Source organism: Molossus molossus, unplaced genomic scaffold (genome assembly GCF_014108415.1).
Source record: "Molossus molossus isolate mMolMol1 unplaced genomic scaffold, mMolMol1.p scaffold_m16_p_1, whole genome shotgun sequence".
Lineage (NCBI taxonomy): Eukaryota > Metazoa > Chordata > Mammalia > Chiroptera > Molossidae > Molossus > Molossus molossus.
Window position 1 is genome coordinate 157,905,304 of NW_023425344.1, and position 20,737 is coordinate 157,926,040.

At 53.5% G+C, this 20,737-nt stretch overlaps 1 protein-coding gene across 2 annotated transcripts; it reads left to right on the forward strand.

Annotated features, from left to right (window-relative positions):
- The first annotated feature begins 116 nt into the window (after nucleotides 1–116).
- Nucleotides 117–19,203, forward strand: NYNRIN (NYN domain and retroviral integrase containing). 2 transcript variants are annotated; one of them, XM_036272172.1, is made up of 10 exons: nucleotides 117–416; nucleotides 563–771; nucleotides 9,375–10,021; nucleotides 10,141–11,727; nucleotides 12,620–12,750; nucleotides 12,879–12,975; nucleotides 14,416–14,517; nucleotides 14,722–14,823; nucleotides 15,930–16,079; nucleotides 16,110–19,203. In XM_036272172.1, exons 2-10 carry the CDS (start codon nucleotides 574–576, stop codon nucleotides 18,808–18,810), a joined length of 5,715 nt encoding a protein of 1,904 aa, XP_036128065.1. In that variant the 5' UTR covers nucleotides 117–416; nucleotides 563–573; the 3' UTR covers nucleotides 18,811–19,203. The 2 variants fall into 2 exon arrangements, with proteins under 2 accessions (XP_036128065.1, XP_036128054.1); XM_036272161.1 differs by having other exon boundaries at nucleotides 15,930–19,203.
- The last annotated feature ends 1,534 nt before the right edge of the window (nucleotides 19,204–20,737 follow it).

Consider the following 20,737-nt stretch of genomic DNA (forward strand, 5'->3'; position numbering starts at 1 on the left):
CCCTGAAACCAAGCCCCCTCTCCCTCACCCGAATGCCCCTCCTTCCCCTTCCTCTTCCTTCCACTGGGGAAAGGGGAACGTGGAAGGAAATTAACTTTGACCCCTGGATTCTGGCTCTGGGCCCAAAACTTGGGTGGAAGGCAGAGGTTTCCAGGACCCTCCCCGCCCCCTCCCTTCCGCCCAATGCTCCCTCGCCCCTCCTTCCGCGCCCCTGTAAACTGCCCTGCAGACGGAGAAGGAGTTCATCCCGGAGGGGCTGGAGGAGTGGTGAAGGGGGAAGGCTGGGGGCGGAGGGAAGGGCGGCGGGAGCCGGACCGGTCCCACCCCTAGCTGCAACCCCTGGCAGGAAGAGATTGTCGCGGGAGCCGCCGCCGGAGGGACGAAGCTCCGGAGGGCGGGCGCCCGAGCGGTGGCGGGTGGGTCAGCAAGCCCGCGGACCCAGGCCGCGGCGGGGGGCGCGCCGCAGGGAGCAGGGGGCGTGGCCTGGGCTCCTTGGACCAGGGCTGGGGAGCCTGCCGCGTGGGACCCCGGTGACACTTCGGGCTCCCTCCTTCCAGGGCAGGCGGGGTAGCCATGCTCCTGGCCGGGGGTGACCCTCCCGCGCAGGAATGGGTCATGGTGCAAACCAAATCGAAGCCCCGGGTGCAGCGGCAGCGGCTGCAAGTGCAGCGCATCTTCAGGATCAAGCTGAACGCCTTCCAGAGCCGCCCGGACAGCCCCTATTTCTGGCTGCAGCTCGAGGGGCCCAGGGAGAACATGGGCAAAGCCAAGGTAAACAGCTCCTCCCCGCCCCCACCCGTCCCTGCCTGCCGGACCCCTCTCTGGCTCCGCTGCCACCCGCGGAGACTGGGGTCCCCAGAGGTCCACCGACTTGGATTCGGCATTATGGCGGGCAGGTACGAGAACATCCTTGCCCCTTTCCAGATCTGCAGCCTTGGTTCCTTCCCTCTGGTTCCTTCTTTCTTTTCTGCCCCACCCCTCTCTTGCGTGTCACTTCTGTCCCTCAAGTGCCCTGAGAGAGGCTCCGCAGCGGGTGTGTACCCCCATGAGCCTTCCTTGGCCAGGGCCTCAGCATCCACAGCTCTCCTCCTCCATCTGGGGAACAACTTAAGGTCCTGCATTTCTATGGCCTGTGCAACACACCTCTTTGTTCTCCACCAAGTCGATTCTTCTGTCTCTTTTTAAGTCTCCTTAAATCCTGGGCTGCCCCTTGGAGACTCTCAGAGTGCTAGGACTGGAGGGGTCCTTAGAGGTGCTACTAAAGCCATGCTGGCATTTTACAGATGAGTTATTGGAGACTGGAGAGGGTAAGGGGCCTGTGTGAGTGCTCAGGTCAGATAGGTGGGGGTGGCGGGGGGCTGGGATAGGAACCCAGAGCTCTGGGCTCTCTGGATGCCCTAGGCAGCCCCTTGCAGGGGCTCAGGGGTGGGGGTGCAGCTCTCTGAAAGATACCAGCCCTTAGGGATGGGTTGAAATCTGGAAGGAGGGCCATGGGCTTTCAGATGAAAGGACTTGCTGGATGGAACTGGACACTGGATAGGCCAGGTCATAGTGCTCCTCTCTTGTATTCTCCCTGGCTTTTCTCACAAGCTTCTCCTCCACTTGGGCCTCTCAAGTTCCCTTTGACCCCCCCAATCATGGCCAAGGTCTCTTTCTTCCCCAGGATTCCTTTATCTTATCTTTTCCTGGTAGGAATGCTACAGCCTCTCTCTCCCCCAGACCACCCCAACATGCTTCTTCCCCAGCTGGGTCTATACCAACATCCTAATTGGTCAAGGCCATGGGTGGGGGAGGCCCAGAGCGCACTGGCCAGCAGGCCAGCCTCGGGCAAGCCCCTCCCTCAGCCCCTCAGTTGAGCTGCTGTATCAGCAGTTTTTCCAATTCTGACAGAGGTGCTGGGGGAGGGGAGGGGTGCCTGCCCTGAGAACAGATGTGCAGGAGCCTCTGAGATGAAGAATTTTCAGTAGCTGGGATAGGGTGGGTTAACAAGAGGAGCCTTTTGGATTGTTTTGGGTTCTTAATGCTTTGTTAATTTGAAATACAACAGCTCACCCTCGTATAGGATTGAGGCTTTCTGAGGTGCCCAGCTCCCCTGGTCCCTGCTTAAATCCTGGATCGACTTTTCCAGGCCTGTCTGCTCCTGCTCCCACTGCCTCCTCAGGGATCCCTCTCTCACACCCCAGGCCCTGCTAATGCGGTGCCCTCAGTTCCCCCACCTTGTCACCTCCTTTCCCTTTGGCTTCCCCTGGGGAGAGGCACTGTTTAAGATGGAAACAGAGCATGAGAGGGTTCTAAGTAACTCCCTCCCTAATTTCACAGAATGAGCAGAAGGGCAGGGAATGTAGGGCGTATAAGACTTTGTCCCAGGAGTGAGGAGATATGGGCTTAATTTGCTGTCACCAAGCCACACTGGGACAGAGGGGTATGTTGGAGAGAGTTTGAGATTGGGGTTTGCTACCTCCTGGGTAACCTGGGTCAAATCATTTACCTTCTCCTGGGCCTATTTTTCCATCTCTAAAAGATATATTAACACCTTGCATCATGGAGCGGTTGTAAGAATTAGATGAAATAATGCATGCTTATGTACTTTTGCAAAATGTGGAAAGCTATAGAACACAGATGTCAGTTGTTATTGTTAACTAGCTTTGAGCAAGTCCCCTTTTCCCTCTCTCAGTCTCAGTCTCCTTGTTTGTAAAGTGAGAAGCTTGGATTACATGCTCTCTAAGGTCGAGCGATCTGATACAGGAAAAATTCCCAAGAATGAGGATGTCTCACGGTTTCCATGTGGAGTTGCCGTGGCTCACCCCTGTTCCGGCTGTAGGGACACAGAATCATGCACTTTGCTAATGGCCTACTTTACACAGACAACTGGCAGTGAGATCTCAGTGAAACTAGAGGTTGTAGAATGTGGAAGGGTTGAGGAGGATGAGAGTGGCGTGTTGGTGAGGGGAAAAGGTCAAGAAGGATACGTGTCCATCTGGAGGAGGGCTGAGTTGTGTTTCTACATCATATGAGGCTGTTTTTTCAGGAACATCTCTGTAGAGCTCTAGAGTGTCTTACATTGTTTTTTCATGGTGGGGTTTAAAAAGTGAGGACATCGCCCTGGTCGATTTGGCTCAGTGGTTAGAGCGTCAGCCCGTGGACCAGAGAGACCAGGGTTCGGTTCCTGCTAAGGGCACGTACCTCGGTTGCAGTTTGTTTCCAGCCCTGGTTGGGGTCGTGTGGGTGGCAACCAGTCAATGTGTCTCTCTCACATTGATGTTTCTCTCTCTCTCTCTCTTTCTCCCTCTCTATCTGAAGATGAGTGCAAAAATGTCCTTGGGCGAGGATAAAAAAAATAAAAATAAAAAGTGAGGACATTGCTGGAATCACATTCCCAGGCAGCAAAAACAAATACTGGGGAGGCTTGGCCTCTGAGGTGAAATCAGCAAGTGGAAAGGAGGGTTTTATTTATTTATTTAATTTTTTGGAAAATGTTTTTTTTTTTTTTGGTACGTGCCCTAGCCGCGGGAACTGAACCCAGGACTCTCTGGTCCGCAGGCCAATGTTCCAACCGCTGAGCCAAACTGGCCAGGGCTTTATTGTTGTTGTTTTTTTTTCAGAGAGAAAGGAAGGGAGAGAGAGATAGAAACATCAATGTGAGAGAGAAACATCAATCTGTTGCCTCCTGCACACCACCCAATGGGAATCAAGCCCAAAACCTGGGCATGTGCCCTGACCAGGAATTGATCAGGGACCTCTCAATCAATGGGACGATGCTAAATCCACTGAGCCACACTGGCCTGGCAGAAAGGAGGGTTTTAATAATGATCAGAATTGCCAAGGGACAAGCCCTCTGTCCTCCTGAACAATGATGTGAAGAAGGGTTGGACAAAGATAGGAGAGATGACATGTTTACTTCTTCCTTTTTGGAGACTCTTCTTGGAGATGGGGGAGGGAGGTGACAGGAGCCAAAGACTGGATTCAGGGAGCTGGGGGACAGGGTGTTATTTGCTCACTTTTGGCTTGGCTGTCAATTAGAAGTTCATTTATTCCTGCTGTCCATAGTACCATGGAAATTGGTAGTGGCTAGGGGTATGCTGGAGCTGGCCCTGTTAAAATTCCCAGAAGTTTGCAAACCAGTGGTGTCCCATTGGTAGTTTGAAATCAGCCATGCTGGGAGTCTTTACACCACGGAAATTGGCAAATGCTACAAATCAGAGCTATCCTCCAGTTGTGTTGTGTGCACCTTCTCCTTCTCCTTTATTTTAAACTTTATTTTTCTTTTACCCAAGTAATTAACAATTGAAAAGCTCAATAACTTTGAAAAAGCTCACAATAGAACACAGTGAATCCCTGTCTTGTCTTGCTCAACTCTCTATTCAGTGCCCTTTCTTGTAGACAGTGTTTGTTCTGACATTTACACATCTCCACATTCCTAAAAAACGACTGTAGGTACGATTATCTTTTGATTAATCCATTTTAGTTTTTTTTAACTTCCTATTATTGTAGGTGAAGATTTAACTTCCTTACATTTCCATCTCCTCTTTATTCCCAATACAGTTATTTTTCAATTTTCTGTTAAATCTATATTTAGTATTTGCATCATTATGCAAATATCATTAATATGTAAGCATTGAAGTATACCATGATTATGTTTTTGTTCCCACTTTTTTATTTCACTGAGGTTTAGAAGTCCTTGTTTTTCAATATGCTTTTCTTTTTATTTATTGCCAATTCCTACCACTTTCAGTGGCCTCTCACCACAATTTTCTGCAAAGCCAATCTATTGGTTCAAGGTGTTCTTTCAGTTCCAAATTTTTTCTTGGAGACACCCTTCCTTCCGTCTGGTCTGGCCTACATAGCTGTCATCCCGAGACTTCCTTTTGCGGACATTCTTGGCATCCCTTGGCCTTTTGTTGTCGTTGTTAAATGTCTTGTTTCCTTCACTGAATGGCTTTCTCTTCCTTGGGGTGCTAGAGCACATCCATTGAGAGCTTCATCAAGTTAGAAAGATGGTGCCGTGGTGAAGAGTATACTGATGCCTGCTCTCAACGTGCTTGTCTCTTGAGTCCTTCCCTCCCATCTGAACTAGTTGTCCTCTATGCCTGCTGGCAGTTGTCTTCCTAGAACAGTGCCTGACACATAGTAGGTACTCAATAATGGAGTTGTTGAGTGGATAAATAAATTCTGAGAGTTTTCTTCATCATCATCCTGGAGATTGCCTTTGTTTTTTTTTCTATGTTGGTATCCTTTCTTGATTTACTGGAAAGCACTCTCCAGGAGCTTTTTTTTTTTTTATCCTCACCCGAGGATATTTTTCCATTTTTTGTACAGATAGAATGGGAGGGAGAGAGAGGAAGGGAGAGAGAGAAACATCAACGTGAAGGGACACATCGAGTGGCTGCCACCCGCACGACCAACCAGGGCCGGGGACAAACTGCAACCAAAGTACATGCCCTTAGTGGGAACCGAACCCGGGTCTCTCCGGACCGCAGGCCGACGCTCTAACTGCTGAGCCAAACTGGCCAGGGCCTGAGAAACATTTTATAGGAGGCAAAATGTTGGGATTGTGTATCTGAAGGTCACTTGGTTGATAGTTTGGCTGGCATAGAATTGTAAATGGAAAATTATTTTCCTTCAGAAGTGTAAAGACATTACTCCAAAGCCTCCTTGCTTTTTAGATGTCTGAAGCTATTCTGGGTCCTGAGTCCTTCGTGTGTGAAGTTTTTCCTCTCTGAAAGTTTGTAGTTTCCCCCACTGTCCTGAGGTTTCCCAGTGAGACCCCCTTTGTGTGGGTCTGTCTTCATCCATTGTATGTTACCGTTGTATTCGGTGGCCCTTCCATCTGGACACTCCAGTTCTTCCAGTTTAGGGCATTTTCTGGAGCCATTTTGTGGATGACTTTCTCCCCTGTGTTTTCTGTGTTCTCTCTTCTTGGAATTCCTCTTCAGGCATTGGACTTTTTGGACTGTCTGGTCCACTTTTCTTATTTTTTCTCCTTTTTTTCAACTCTGACTTTTTGCTTTGCTTTCTGGTGATTTCCTTAACTTTATCTTCCAACCCTTTTCTTGGGTCTCTCATTTCTGCCATTCTTTCTTTCTATCTATCTATCTATCTATCTATCTATCTATCTATCTATCTATCTATCTTTTTTGTTTTGTTTTGTTTTGTTTTTATTTTTAATCCTCACCCGAGGATATTTTTCCATTTATCTTCGGATAGAGTGGGGGGGGGGGGCAGGGGGAGAGAGAGAGAAACACTGATGTGAGAGAGACACATCGATTGGTTGCCTTCCATACGACTCTCACCAGGGCTGGGACTGAACTGCAACCGAGGTGCATGCCCTTGACCAGAATTGAACCTGTGACTCTTTGATCTGCGGGCTGACACTCTAACCACTGAGCCAAACAAGCCAGGGATGTCATCATATTTTTAATGTCTAAATGTCATTTGTGTTCTCTCTGAATTCTCTTTTCAAAAACAGTATACTGTTCTTGTTCACTGTGTACTCTCTGAGGAGAGTAATGATAGTAAACTTCCTGGCGTTTTCCTCTCCCTGTCTCCCTGTCTACTTTCTCTTTCTTCAGGTTGCTCCCCACCCCTTTCTGTATATTGCATATTTATCTCACATTAGAAGTTTTCCTCATATGTCTGGTAATGTTTGCATACTTAAGAGTAAAAAACAAAAAGCCAGTTGGGTGCTGAGGCTGAGACTTACTGATTTTGAGCTTGGCCGTAGAGAGACCGGGGGGCACTGTCTGTTAGGGAGCCCATTTGGTGGTCTTTGCCCTTTGGCTGGCCTGATTTCTAGAATGTATTTCTCTATTCTCTGTCCTGGAGGGTCAGGGTCTGGCTGCTGAACCTCTGAATGGGAGGAACGCGTTTCTCTGCCTGCAGCTTTTATTGTAGCCATCATTATCCGTCCTCCCTCCCCCATGTTTGCTGTATGGTACCTACGCTCTCAAGTATGCTGGTAAACCTCTGATCCCAGGGCCTGTTTTCAGTTCTCTAGAGAACAAACCTCCAGTGGGTAGGAAGGTACTTGTCCAGCCTGTGTTCCTCAAACAACTTGACCTCAGTCGCCTTGTGTTTATAGTCCCCTTCACTCCCAATTCCAGAGTGCCTTGGTGCTGCCATTTTCTAAGCCTTGGGTGTATTCTGCTGTGTAATTTTGGGTTCTTCTGGCAAGTAGACAATGAATGGCAACTGACTTATGAGAAAGGAGAATCCTAAGTCAGGTGTTAAATAATAAAGTACCTTGATCAAGGATAGAGCAGTGTTAAGCTATTTAGTGGTGTTCTGATTTAATTACAAGTTGACAAAGGACCTGTGGGATATTGGGCAGTATCTTTTTACAAACACTCCACTCTTTTTTCTGTGCTTATTTTGTTCCTGTCTCTTTTCTACCTTTTCTCCTCTTGGAGGAAAAAGGTCTGGGTGGGCTTTATGCAGGAAAATTGCTGCAGATAGTTTTTGGATGTAAATGTCAGTTGTTTACTTTTCTTTATAGACAGCATCATTGTTATTCCTTGGAGTCAGAGGGCTGAATGCCCCAGCCCTCTATCTGTGTGACCTTGGACATGTGCCCATCCTTGCTCCTCTAAAGTGGTGGTGATAGTAATTTCCTTATAGGGCCGAGAGAAATAAAGGAGGTAATATGTGGCACATAGTAACTATTCAATAAATATTCAGATTTATTATTTTGAAAATTATTTCAGTTCCTACATATCTTTTAGTTAAAAAATATCGAACAGTTAATGGTACAATAAATATTTTAAGCTCTTTGCACAGAGAGAAAGAAACCACCCACCCATCTTCTTCCCCAGCACATTTCTCCATGTTTATATATTGTTTTCATGTGGCTAGAGTGTGGGGTGCATGAGGTGGGGGGGCTTGTTAAGGGCTGTGAGAATGATCCCACACCTGGTCAGATTCACCCATGCCAGGCAGTGGGTCCCGCTGAGGTTCTGGGTGGGAGGAGTTGGCTTCGGATGTCTGTTTTGAGTTGGTTTTGGACTGGTTAGAAGATAATTAGAACTGGGCCTAAGTGCCTGGGTACGTTTCGGGCCCTTTGGGGAAGGGGTTAGCAGTGTAGGGCCTGGGCCAGATGGGAGAGGCCAGCATAGGCCGGAGCAGGGAAGAATGGGATGGGCACTGAGCCTGGAGTCATCTTCAGGATGGCTACCGGAGATCCAAAACGGAGCATTTGGTTTCTAATGGAACTGTCAGGGGAGAGCAGGAAGAAGACGGCCGTTATCAGCACAGGGATTTGGAGCAACATGAGGGCAAATGCAGTCAACACAATTAAGGGAGAGTGCTCATGCTCCTTTGGAGCTCATGGGATCATGCGTGGAACTCAGCCCTCTGTGAAGGAACCCAACCTCTCCCATCCCGGGGCCTGCTAAAGACAGAGTGTGTGAGCCCCGTAAACAGGAGGACTTGGTCTGCCCAGGAAGCCAGAGGCCTTTCTTCTGCGTCAGCCACTGTGTGTATCTGTCCAGTTCTCCTGAATGCTGGCCTTGAGACTTATCTCCTCTTCTCCTCTTCTGTCCCCTCTGGGCAACAGAGTTACCATAGTTACAGGTACAGATTGTGCCAGAGACCTGAAGGAGGATTAAGCCAGAATCCCACAGGATTACCCTGTTGTCACTGTATAGTCAGTCCGAGGAAGTGGAAAGAGTTTTGGAATCAGACAGATGTGGGTAGTCTTGGCCCAGTCACCCTCCAGCTGTGTGTCCTTGGACAAGCTGCATAGCCCTTCTGAGCCTGCAAAATGGAAATTGGCTGTGCCAGGCACTAGGCTAAGCACTTCCTTTGCATTAACTCACTGAAGCTCTGTAATAGCCCAGTGAGGCAGAACTATTATTCCCATTTCATTGATGAGGAAATGTAAGTACAGGGAGGATAAATAACTTGCCCCAGGTCACAGAAGTTCCTGGTACCCAGAGGGTGAAATCTGCCCCCCCCCCCCCGCCCACTATTTCACAATTCTTAAATGCCAGAGTCAGACTGGACCTTAGGAGTACCTTGTTTAATCTGTCATGCAGGTAAAGAGGCTGAAATCATGCTCTGATCATGCTTAGAAAGATGGCACATCTCCCACAATTAACCTGATCTACTGAGGTCAAATTGGAAGTAGAACCAGGTCCTTGACTCCAAAGCCAGTTGCTCCTTTCCCTCCAGGCCTTCCCCATTCTGTCAGAGTTTCCTGGAAATAAATGCGTGTGTGAGTGGGCAAGGCCAGGGAGAGGGGGGCTGGCCATGACTTCTGGCAGGCAGGGGGTGGTGGTGCCTGCTTGGTGACGGGTGGGCCTTCTGGGTGGTGGAGTGTGAGCCAGTGGCCGCCCCCTAAAGGAATGACTTCCTTTGTGTTCTCCCCACTGTGGCTTCAGGAGTATCTGAAGGGCCTGTGCAACCCAGAACTGTGGAAGGAGGTTCGCTACCCGCCAGCCCTGCACTGCGCCTTCCTTGGGGCCCAGGGCCTCTTCCTCGATTGCCTCTGCTGGAGTACCCAGGCCTACCTGGTGCCCGGCCCCACTGGCTCCCTAATGGTGGGCGGGCTGACCGAGTCTTTCATCATGACCCAGAACTGGCTGGAGGAGCTGGTGGGGCGGCTGCGCTGGGGCCCTGCTCCTCTGTTCACCCCCCGGGGCATCTGGGAGGCTGAGGTGACCAGGGCCTTTGGGGCTTTGGTCTGGATCCGTGGTGACCAGTATGCAGGGGACCTGCTGCAGCTGCCCCCAGCAGTCCAGGAACTGCTGCTGAGCCTGGTGCGGGATGCTGCGGGCAAGGAGGACATCATCGAGTGGCTCAGCCGCATCGGCACCTCCAGCGCCCGCTCCGACCCGGAGGTCCTGATCTGTCCTCCCCACCAGCAGAAGGAAGGCCCAGCCGTGACATCCGTGGGAGATGGTCCTGGGCCCTTGCTGGAGATGAGGACCCTCCAGAATGGGAACACAGAAAATTCAAAGAGATTAACCAGCCTGGGAGCCACTTCAGGCCCGAACACACAACAGGAGACAGCAAACCAGCTGGTACGGTAAGTTTTGGAGAATCAGTCTGGCTTCTCTGCCCCTACCCCTGCTTCCCCACCCCAAGGAAATAATTTGGGACCTAACTGGCCTCCCCATCTTTCCAACAAACTCGGGCTTCCTCTAGGGTCGGTTCCGACAACCAAGGTGGTACGGACAGTGCTCACAAGGAAGGGCCAGTGCCAGCCGCCAGCAGCCAGGATTCTGCGAACCACTCCCAAGCTTTGTCGCAGCAGAGGCAGGTCCAGAGGGTGGAAGACAAACTCGCCTTCCAGCCCCAGGTGTCAGCCCTGGGTGTGTGCCCATCTTGGAAGGCCTGGGCTCCGGGGCCAGCCTTTGGGCCCTTGTGGCCAGGGGCTATTGCTGCAACCTTCTGGAGGATCAATGAGCTGCATTCTCTGCACCTGGCCTGGCTCCTGTCCCAGGCGTGCTTCAGTTTCCCATTTTGGCAGAGGCCTCTGGGCCCCATTCAGTTCAAGCTGCCTGGGCAGAGTCCTTTGCCCTTGAACTTGGAGTGGAAGCAGAAGGAACTGGTTCCTTTGCCCAGTGTGGAAAGCCCAGAATGTAGACCAGATGGGGGCCCAGGAGGAGAGGCAGCCCTGCAGAATTGCCCAAGACCAGAGACACCCCCCAAAGTCATGAGTTTAGTGGTGGTCTCAGGGGGCTTGGGTATAAAGGACAAAGCTAGCCCAGGACTCCCACAGATAGGGCCACCTTTGACTTCTACACCCCAACTGCAAGCTGGAAGTGAGCCTGGGGATCAAGGAAGTGTTCGGTGGGATTCTAAGGGGCCAGAAGAAGGGCCCTTTCCAGCACCACCCACAGGGCAAGGGATGCCTATAGCTCAAGGGAGGCCTGTGGGTCAAGGGGAGCTGACAGCTAAGTCAGTACCTGATGCTCAAACAGTGCCTGATACTCTCGAAGTGCCCATGGCTGCAGCGGTGCCGACAGCTCAGACCCCACCCACAAATCAAGTGCTGCCTGCAGCCCCCAAAGTGCCTACAGCCCAGATGATGCCGACAGTCCACACAGAACCCGTGGTCCACACAGAACCTGCAGCCCCCAAAGTGCCTCCTGCTTCAACAAAGCCAGCAGCTCACGGGGGACCCACAGCTCAAAAGGCAGCCATGGGTCCACCTGCATTGGCAGCTCCCGTGGTGCCTGCGACTCTGAAAACTCCAACAGCTCAGAAAATGCCTGCAGCCAAAACAGCACCTGCAGGTCCCCAAATACCCAAAGCTCAACCTGGACCTGCAGCTAAAACAGGGTCTGCAGCGCCCAAAGCACCTGCAGCCCCCAAAGTGTCTGCAACACCCAAAGCCTCCAGAGCTCCGAAGACGTCTGCAGCTCAGAAGGCGCTCACAGATCCAGGGCCAGCCTTGGATACAGCCAAACTCCTGAGAGAGGTCCAGCCTTTGCCAAAGGGCAGTGCTTCCTTCCCGAAGGGCCAGGGGGAGGCCAGGAGGCAGGGTCTCCAGTCCAGCAGCACCTTGGCTTCCAGTAGTATGTATCAGCCTCAGGTGGGCGGGCTCCTGGGGGCTTGGGAGGGGGCCCCAAGGCAGCCACCTCGACAACCACAGGCAAACAGCACAGTGACCAGCTTTCAGAGGTACCATGAGGCCCTGAATACACCCTTCGAGCTGAACCTGTCGGGTGAACCTGGGAACCAGGGGTTGCGGCGAGTGGTCATTGATGGCAGCAGCGTGGCCATGGTGTGAGTAGCATGGGGTAGGCTGGGCATGCTGGGGAGCTGGGGCAGGGCATCCATGGGAGACAGTGTGGACATCTTTTGTTGACCTCTGTATATGGGTGACATGTGGTTAAAATGGGGAAAAGATGGAAGGGAAGCGGTCCACATTGAGTGGCTACGGCATGCTAGGCAATGTGTGTGTGACCTTGTCACAGCAACCCTGCCAGTGTAGGTTTCTGTTCTTCGACAGAAGCAGAAACAGGCTCAGAGAGGTGATGACTCTTGCCCAAGGTCCCAGAGCCAGTATGGGTCCCAGCTGGCCTTTGGGTTCAGATTGTCCACCAGCAGGGCCACACTCTCTCCATGGGCCTGCCTCACATAACATGGTGTCAGTCAAGCCCGGGTCAGCTTGCAAATGATTAGCCCGAACCATAGGCCGAGCACAGAACTCCCCTATGAAGTCTGTCCTGACCAACACTTAGAGGTTGTCCTCCCTCCACAGCACTTACTGGTGTATGTGTTAGCATGAATTATATGTGAGACCACTTAATGTGCCCAGGTGGTAGAGTTACCTTGCTGAGCACGCTGCCAGCACACAGTAGGTGGCCAGCGAATGTTTGTTTGCTTCCAGCTCTAACCTGAGCCTTTTCAGTGTAGAGGTGTCTTGTCCTCTTCCTCCTCTGGCCCTGGAGGCCCCTACACACATGTGTGTATGCACACACACACACACACACACACACACACACGTAACAGTAGGTGCTCACAGAATGTTTAATGATGGAGGGAAGGAAGAAGGGCACCTCTGGTGCTGGTGCCCTGGCTTTGCCCGCTGTGCTGCCCAGGCTTTGAGGGAGGGGGAGGGGCAGGGCCCTTCCTTGGGCACGAAGTTGCCCCGTCACTTCTCACCGCCCCGCAGGCACGGCCTCCAGCACTTCTTCTCCTGCCGCGGCATTGCCATGGCGGTGCAGTACTTCTGGAACCGCGGACATAGAGAGGTCACTGTGTTTGTACCCACCTGGCAGCTGAAGAAAAACCGGAGGGTGAGAGGTGAGCTGTCCACGTCCCCCAGCCCCTGCAGCAGCGCCGGCTTTTCCTTTCCCTGTCTCTCTGTCCACACCTCGGCCTTTTCCACGCGCCCTCCTCTGACGATCTCTGTCTCTGCCTTTCCCCTCCAGAGAGCCACTTTTTGACGAAGCTACATTCCCTCAAGATGCTTTCAATCACCCCCTCCCAGCTTGAGAATGGCAAGAAGATCACCACCTACGATTACAGGTGTGCCCGTCCCCAGGCCTCTCTGTGGGGCTGTGGAGGCTGGGCTGGTGTGTCGGGTGGAGTCAAACATGTCAGAGAGGGCCATTTCGGAGAGGATGGTACATGGCCCTCTGGAGGCAGCGGGAGGGACACAGTGAGGAGAGGCCTCCAAGGTCTGCTGTACCCGAGGCCGGGGGCATTTGCGGCTTTGGGACTCTGCAGCTCCATTTCCCATAGTTGACTGACTGTCTTCCCCCTTGACCTCCGGACTGAGCTCACTGCTTTGGGTGGGATTAGCCCTGGTGACTGCTGGTGTATCGAGTGAGTTGTTCCCCCAAGCAGCCGGTTGAAGTTCGTGCCTCCAGGAACTGCTTCAGTCTTTCCCTTCCCCAGCCTTGGCACTGGGCGGAGGCATGTGTGTGACAGTATGTGGTCGGAGCCCTGGCTGGGCTCTGAAAATAGTCTGACTGGCCCCATCTCCTAGCTAAAGGCTGAAAACCTCCCTGCTTCTCAGTCCTAGGCATCCGGCCCTCAACGTGGCTGCACACCCAGGGTGCACAGGGCAGTCTTTGCTGCTGCCTCTGTGGGGAGGGAAGGCCCTGCTGCAGTCACTGGTCCTGGGCTGGAGTCCGTGCTGGGCAGACACAGGTCTCGGCTTCACTTAGGCAGGGAGAAATTCTCCTCCTCCCCACTTTTCCCCAAACCTGGCACCCACTCAGCCTTCAGGACTGGGAAGGACTAGGTAGGGCAGCTCAGGCACCTCTCCTTCAAGAACAAGCCCCCTGGATGAGGTGTTCCAGTGCCTCAAGAGTCAGGCCTGGGTTCGAAGGAAGATGGCTTTTCTGCAGAAGGTTCCTCTGCTGGGCACCGGTGGAATAGCATGCTTCCCAGTCCCAGCAATTGAGACGGGATGCTTGGGAAATGGGTTTATTTACTCAGATGTGTGTTTTTATACGTGTATGTACACATACACATATATGTCTCAGCGTGTACATGAATGTTGTGAGTTGGTGAAGAATAATAGTAGAAACTATGTGTGCATGCTGTTTGGCAGACAGGAGCTAGATACTTCAATGTGTTATTATTCAGGTCAATCCTCAGAGCAATATAGGGGAGGTGCTTTATGCTTTAGAGACGCGGAAACTAAAGCAGTAAAATGCATATATGGATGTGAACAAGTGTGTGGATTTGTGTGGGTCTTTGTGCACGTGTATGTGTGAAATAGGGGTCTGTGTTTGAATATACAGTTGGGAGGTGTACATCCCAGTTCACCCTCCTGGGGGCTAGTGGTGATCCCAGCTAGCTGCCGAGGTGAGGGGCTGGGCTCCTGAGCCCTGGCTTCTCCCTACCACGGGCAGTCTTTGTCCAACACAAAGTGAAACTGCAAGTTCATGGTCCCAGAGGCCTGGGGAAAGGAGGGGCTGGTTACTGGCTCATTAATGACTCCCCCTCTCCTTGCAGGTTCATGGTGAAGCTGGCGGAGGAGACAGACGGCGTCATTGTCACCAACGAGCAGCTCCACATCCTGATGAATAATTCCAAGAAACTGATGGTCAAAGACCGGTGAGGTGGCTCAGAGAAGGTTGGGCTGTTCCTTCTCCTGGGATGTCAGGCAGCCTGTAGCAGTGGGGTGTTGGGGCAGGGAGAGGGTCCTTGGGACAGTGGCTGGGAGTAGCTGTGGCCTTGGCCCCCATGGAGATGCCCAGTCAGCCACGCAGTGTGGCCGGTCAAGGCTGCTCTGACTGTGCTCCTCTCTTCTGGGTCCAGCCTGCTGCCCTTCACCTTTGCTGGGAATCTCTTCATGGTGCCCGATGACCCCCTGGGTCGAGACGGCCCCACCCTGGATGAGTTTCTGAGGAAGCCAAACAGGTAATGGGCCTCCCCCTGCATCCCAGCCCCTCCTGGGACTGACCAGAACCCCCCTGAGTGCTCGCCAGCATCTGTCAGTGCTTGCTAGTGAGCAGAGTGTCTCGATGGTCTCACACCTTTACCTTCTCCCACTTCCTGGGGCGTCCATAACCACTTCCAATATGGTTTTGCAGTTTGACCATTTTGCACACATGCTTTAATATTGTAAGTATCCTTCCACAACTGCCATTTGTACTCGATTTCTATTGTTTTTTCCAGATGTTAATTCATGTGGCTCCCTTTAATGGCCGTGTGGTGTTCCGCTGCGGTAGTACCCAACAGTTACGGGATCTCTTGGGTAGGGCTGTTGCCGGTTCTTGTTCCATTGTGTACAAGGGCAGCCGTGTCTGGAGTCTATGCCGAGTAGAATTTATTCCACATTTATTATCCCCATAGATCCTCACAACCTGAGTTAGATGTATGACCACTGTCGTCATTTTACAGAAGAGGAATCTGAGACTCAAGTGCGTTCCCAAGGTCCCTTTGCTGGTGCCAACAGACTGGCCTGCAGGAACTCAGATCCTCTGGCCTTCGCCCCTCGGGGCCGCCTTGCTGCCCATCCCCCAGTTCCCTGAGTCCAGAGGGGACTGTGGTGGGCCTTCTGGCCAGGGCACTGCTTCCTGGACCAGGTCCCCCCTGTCTCATTTTCCTGGTTTTGAAAAAAAGTGGTGTGGTTGTTTGTCTGCTGGGTTCTCCCAAATCCCTTGTCAGGCCTCCTTCCCTCTCTTGACCTCTCCCTGTCTTGCTCATCCTGGGGTCCCGTTGGAAGCACCAGCCATCTAATCCTTATCAACCATCGACTTAAAACTGGGTGAAAATGTCACTGGGCTAATGAGGTTTTGACTGTACAGGCCTTCAGAGCACAGCGGGGTCTCACTGAGGCCTGGCACATGGTGGAGGTGGGAGCACGTGCAGGCAGGGTCCTGCCTGAGGCTGGCACCCTCCCAGCCTCGGGGACACTGAGCGATGCGGAGAGCTGCAGGGTTCCCAGGTGTGGTTTTCTCCTTGGATGATCTCTGTGCCCCTCCCCACTCCATCAGTCCCTCTGCTCTGCTGTTCCGGTGCAGGTTGGACACCGACATTGGCAACTTCCTGAAGGTGTGGAAGGCTGTTCCTCCCAGCTCAGCCAGCATCTCCGAGCCGAGTGACACCGCCAAGTCAGAGCCCCTGGAGAGTCCTCAGAAAGTGGAAGAAGTCAGGGAGGAGAAGGAGGAGAGGCAGGACGAAGAGCCAGAGCCGAGGGAGAGGCAGGATGAGGAGCCGAGGGAGGGGCAGGACACACAGAGGCCAGCTGAGGAAGAGGAGCCGGACGCCTCGCTGGCATCGGTGTTCAAGGCTGAGTGCCCGTCCCTGTCAGAGGAAATCCTCCAGTGCCTCAGCCTCCACGACCCCCTTGATGGAGCCCTCGACATCGACCTCCTGCCAGTGGTGGCTTCTCCCTCCCTCGGGATCCCCTGGGACGGGAAGGCTCCCTGCCAGCAGATTCTTGCCCACCTGGCTCAGATGACCATCCCCAGCAACTTCACCGCACTCTCCTTCTTCATGGGATTCATGGACTCCCACCGGGATGTCATCCCCGACTACGAAGCCCTTGTGGGCCCCCTGCACAGCCTCCTCAAGCAGAAGCCAGACTGGCAGTGGGACCAGGAGCACGAGAAGGCCTTCCTGGCCCTGAAGCGAGCCCTGGTGTCTGCCCTCTGCCTGACAGCCCCCAACTCCCAGCTGCCGTTCCACCTGGAGGTGACTGTGAGCCAAGTGGCCCTGACGGCCACTGTCTATCAGGAGCACTCAGGGAGGAGGCACCCCATTGCCTATACCTCGAAACCCCTCCTCCCTGATGAGGAGAGCGAGGGACCCCAGTCGGGGGGAGACAGCCCCTACGCCGTGGCCTGGGCCCTCAAGCATTTTTCCCGCTGCATTGGAGACACCCCCGTGGTCCTGGACCTCTCCTACGCCGCCCGGACCACCGTGGACCCCGAGGCATGGGAGGGCCGCAGGCTTTCCAAAGCGTGGCTCATCCGATGGTCCCTCTTGGTACAGGACAAAGGCAAGAGGGCCCTGGAATTGACCCTTCTCCAGGGCCTGCTGAGGGAAAACCGACTGCTGACACCAGCGTCCTCCATGCCTCGTTTCTTCCAGGTTCTGCCTCCCTTTTCTGACCTGTCCACTTTTGTCTGTATCCACATGTCAGGCTATTGCTTTTACCGCGAGGACGAGTGGTGTGCTGGCTTTGGCCTCTACGTCCTGTCTCCCACCAGCCCTCCGGTCTCCCTTTCCTTCTCTTGCTCGCCTTACACACCCACCTACGCCCATCTGGCTGCTGTGGCCTGTGGCCTGGAGCGCTTCGGCCAGTCTCACCTCCCCGTGGTTTTCCTTACTCACTGCAACTGGGTCTTCAGCCTCCTCTGGGAGCTCCTGCCTCTGTGGAAGGCCCGGGGCTTCCTGTCCTCCGACGGGGCCCCGCTACCTCACCCGAGCCTGCTCTCCTACATTATATCCCTCACCTCTGACCTCCCATCCCTTCCATTTATCTACCGAACCTCCTACCGGGGCTCCCTGTTTGCTGTGACAGTGGACACCCTGGCCAAGCAGGGCGCGCAGGGAGGCGGGCAGTTTTGGAACTTGCCAACGGATGTGCCAGTCCCCGTAGTGTCTCCCCGTGCCATGGGCAAGAAGCCCAACTTGCTGGCGTTACAGCTCAGTGACAGCACCCTGGCAGATATCATTGCCAAGCTGCAGGCTGGGCAGAAATTGTCCGGATCCTCGCCCTTCAGTTCTGCCTTTAACTCACTCAGCCTGGACAAGGAGAGCGGCCTGCTTCTGTTCAAGGGCGATAAGAAGCCTAAGGTCTGGGTAGTCCCGAGGCAGCTCCGGAGGGATCTGATTTTCTCTGTGCATGACCTCCCCGTGGGGGGCCACCAGAGGCCTGAGGAGACCTACAAGAAGTTGCGGTTGCTGGGGTGGTGGCCCGGGATGCAAGAGCACGTCAGAGGTTATTGCAGGAGCTGCTTGTTCTGCATTCCCCGAAATCTCCTAGGCGGTGAGCTGAAGGTTATCGAGTCCCTGTGGCCCCTCAGGTCGACCGCCCCCTGGTCGAACCTGCAGATTGAGGTGGTGGGCCCAGTCACCATAAGTGAGGAGGGCCACAAGCATGTTCTGATTGTGGCTGATCCCAACACCAGGTGGGTGGAAGCATTCCCGCTGAAGCCCTACACGCACCTGGCTGTGGCCCAACTGCTGCTTCAGCACGTGTTTGCACGGTGGGGTGTTCCCGTGAGGCTGGAGGCCACCCAAGGCCCCCAGTTTGCCCGGCATGTTCTGGTGAGCTGTGGGCTGGCCCTGGGAGCCCAGGCCACCTCCCTGAGCAGGGACCTCCAGTTTCCCTGCCTGACGAGCTCAGGGGCCTACTGGGAATTCAAGAGGGCCCTCAAGGAGTTTATCTTTTTGCACGGCAAGAAGTGGGCAGCTTCTCTGCCCTTGCTGCACCTGGCCTTCAGGGCCTCCTCCCCCCAGGCCACACCATTTCATATCCTGACAGGTGGCCAGGAGAGGCTGATGGAACCCCTGTGGTGGGAGATGAGCAGTGCAAATATCGAGGGGCTCAAGATGGATATCTTCCTGCTACAGCTGATGGGGGAGCTGCTGGAACTCCACTGGAGGGTGGCTGACAAGGCCAGTGAAAAGGCGGAGAACAGGCGGTTCAGGCGGGAGAGCCAGGAGAAAGAGTGGAACGTGGGCGACCAGGTCCTCTTGCTGTCCCTCCCCAGGAATGGCAGCAGTGCCAAGTGGGTGGGTCCCTTCTATATCGGGGACCGGCTGAGCCTGTCTCTCTACAGGGTCTGGGGCTTCCCAACCCCGGAGAAGCTCGGGTGCATCTATCCTAGCAGTCTGATGAAGTCCTTTGCCAAGAGTGTCACGCCCTTGTCCTTCAAGGTCTTAGAGCAGTGAGCTGAAGCAGTGGGGGAGGCCTCACCCCCAGGGTCCTGGGCTGCTGCTGCTGCTAAGCCTCCCCCAACCCCCATCAGTGCTCTGAAAGCCCCCTGGGGGCCTCCATTGTGCCTTTTGTGGAGAATTTACTTCATAAAGCTTTGCTGAATTGCCTTGAACTGGGGACCAGCGTCCCTATGGAAATGTCCCCAGTGTAGGGTATTGGGAGAATCTGCTGTCAGATATGGGGGCCCCTGGCAGTTTCACCCCCTGGAGTGCGAAGTCCCCTTACCCAGGTAGGCCAGGCTCTGTCTTTCCCCAAGTATCCCCTTCACCCTGACACACAGGTGCAGGTGTACACATGCAAACACGCACACACACAGAATTTGGTTCCTGGCTACCTAACTAAAAAACCAGCTCGGGCCCTGGCCGGTTTGGCTCAGCAGTTAGAGTGTCAGCCTGCGGACCAGAAAGGCCTGGGTTCGGTTCCTGCTAAGGGCACGTACCTTGGTTGCAGTTTGTCCCCGGCCCTGGATGGGGTCGTGTGGGTAGCAGCCAGTCGATGTGTCTCTCTCACATCATCTCTTCCCCCCTCTCTCTCCTGCTCTATCTGAAGATAAATGCAAAAAAATTAATAATAATAAAAAACTAAAAACTGTGGCTCAGGACCTTAGAACCAGAACCACGGCCCACTCTCAAACAGAAACCTCGAATGCAGACTCCTCTCCTCTGACCTTCATTTGGGGACCCCTTGCCCTGGAAGTTGTCACAGTTGACAAATCCATCAGGCTCTGGAGAGGCAGCCTGTTCCCATTCTCATGGTCAGCTTTCTCAGGCCAGGCGAGGCTGGCCCCGTCTAGGAAGGGCTGGCAGTCCTGGGCCCTGAGGCTCCGAGCTGGGGTGGGGGAGTGGCCAGCCACGCCAGCTTATCAGATGGAAAGGCAAGGGGGAAACTGAGTCAGCCTACCTCATTTGACTCCAACCAATGGAGACAACCCTGACCCCTGCTGTGATGGTATCAACCCCACAGGAGTCAAGGATCTCGATGCCAAGTGTGGCATCTCTACCTGAAGAGCTGCTTCAACTAGACCAAGGGGCCCAGGCCTCTGTTTCAAGTGGGGGTGTATGTGTCTGAAATGAGCGGTGTGGCTGATGGTAAGGTGCTGATGTGGCTCTACCTCCCAACCCCACCCAAAGCCCACAGCCCTCTCCTCCCGCCTCCACTGTGCCTGCAAACCCGCCCCTGCATAGTGTGTGATTGCTGCCGTCGCATCACTCCCCATCCCCTGGACCTGCTTCCACTCTGCGATGATTGCTCTTGCAGCAAGAGTGAGTTCTCATCGGTGTGTGTGTTTACACTCACCCTCTGAATCGCTGCTGCCGCTGACACAATGAACTCCAGTGAAGGCCGGCCCCCTATCCCTCTGCCTGGGCCTCTGAATAGTTTTATTTTTCCAGAGCTGAGCCCGTCTCCTGGCCTAGCTCAGGTTGCCAACATACTTGGCATTGCAAGAGCCAGAGTAGAACCTGCCATAGAGTTAAATTTGCTTGTTTTACAGCCAAAGAAATGCCCGGAGAGGGGAAGGGACTTGCCCAAAGTCACACAGGTAGTTTGTGGCTGAGCTGGGACCAGAATTAAGCTTCCTGACTCTCAGTTCACCACAGACAGGTGTTCTGGTGACAGGTTCAAGTCAGAGAATCCCTCTAAAGCCTATACTCATTCCCTCCAGTTCCCCATCTCCCATATCTCGTTGACAAACTACTAGATGTTGCCCTTGAACCATTTTCAGCTGTTAATTCTGTTCAGGAAAGAATGATTGGGTGACATGAGAAACTGAAAGGTGAGCTGTGGGAGTTTTAGCAGATACCCCCTTTCCTTTTTCGCCCTTCCCTACTTCTCTCCCCTCCCCCGCTAATGGTATGGCCAACCTCATTCTCCCTTCCCAGT

Excerpts from the sequence above, each read along its gene's own strand:
- NYNRIN (XM_036272161.1), top strand. The coding sequence starts at position 574 with ATGCTCCTGGCCGGGGGTGACCCTCCCGCGCAGGAATGGGTCATGGTG. Across the intron at positions 772-9,374 it reads AGAACATGGGCAAAGCCAAG|GAGTATCTGAAGGGCCTGTG; the intron begins GTAAACAGCTCC and ends CTGTGGCTTCAG. Across the intron at positions 12,976-14,415 it reads ATCACCACCTACGATTACAG|GTTCATGGTGAAGCTGGCGG; the intron begins GTGTGCCCGTCC and ends CTCTCCTTGCAG.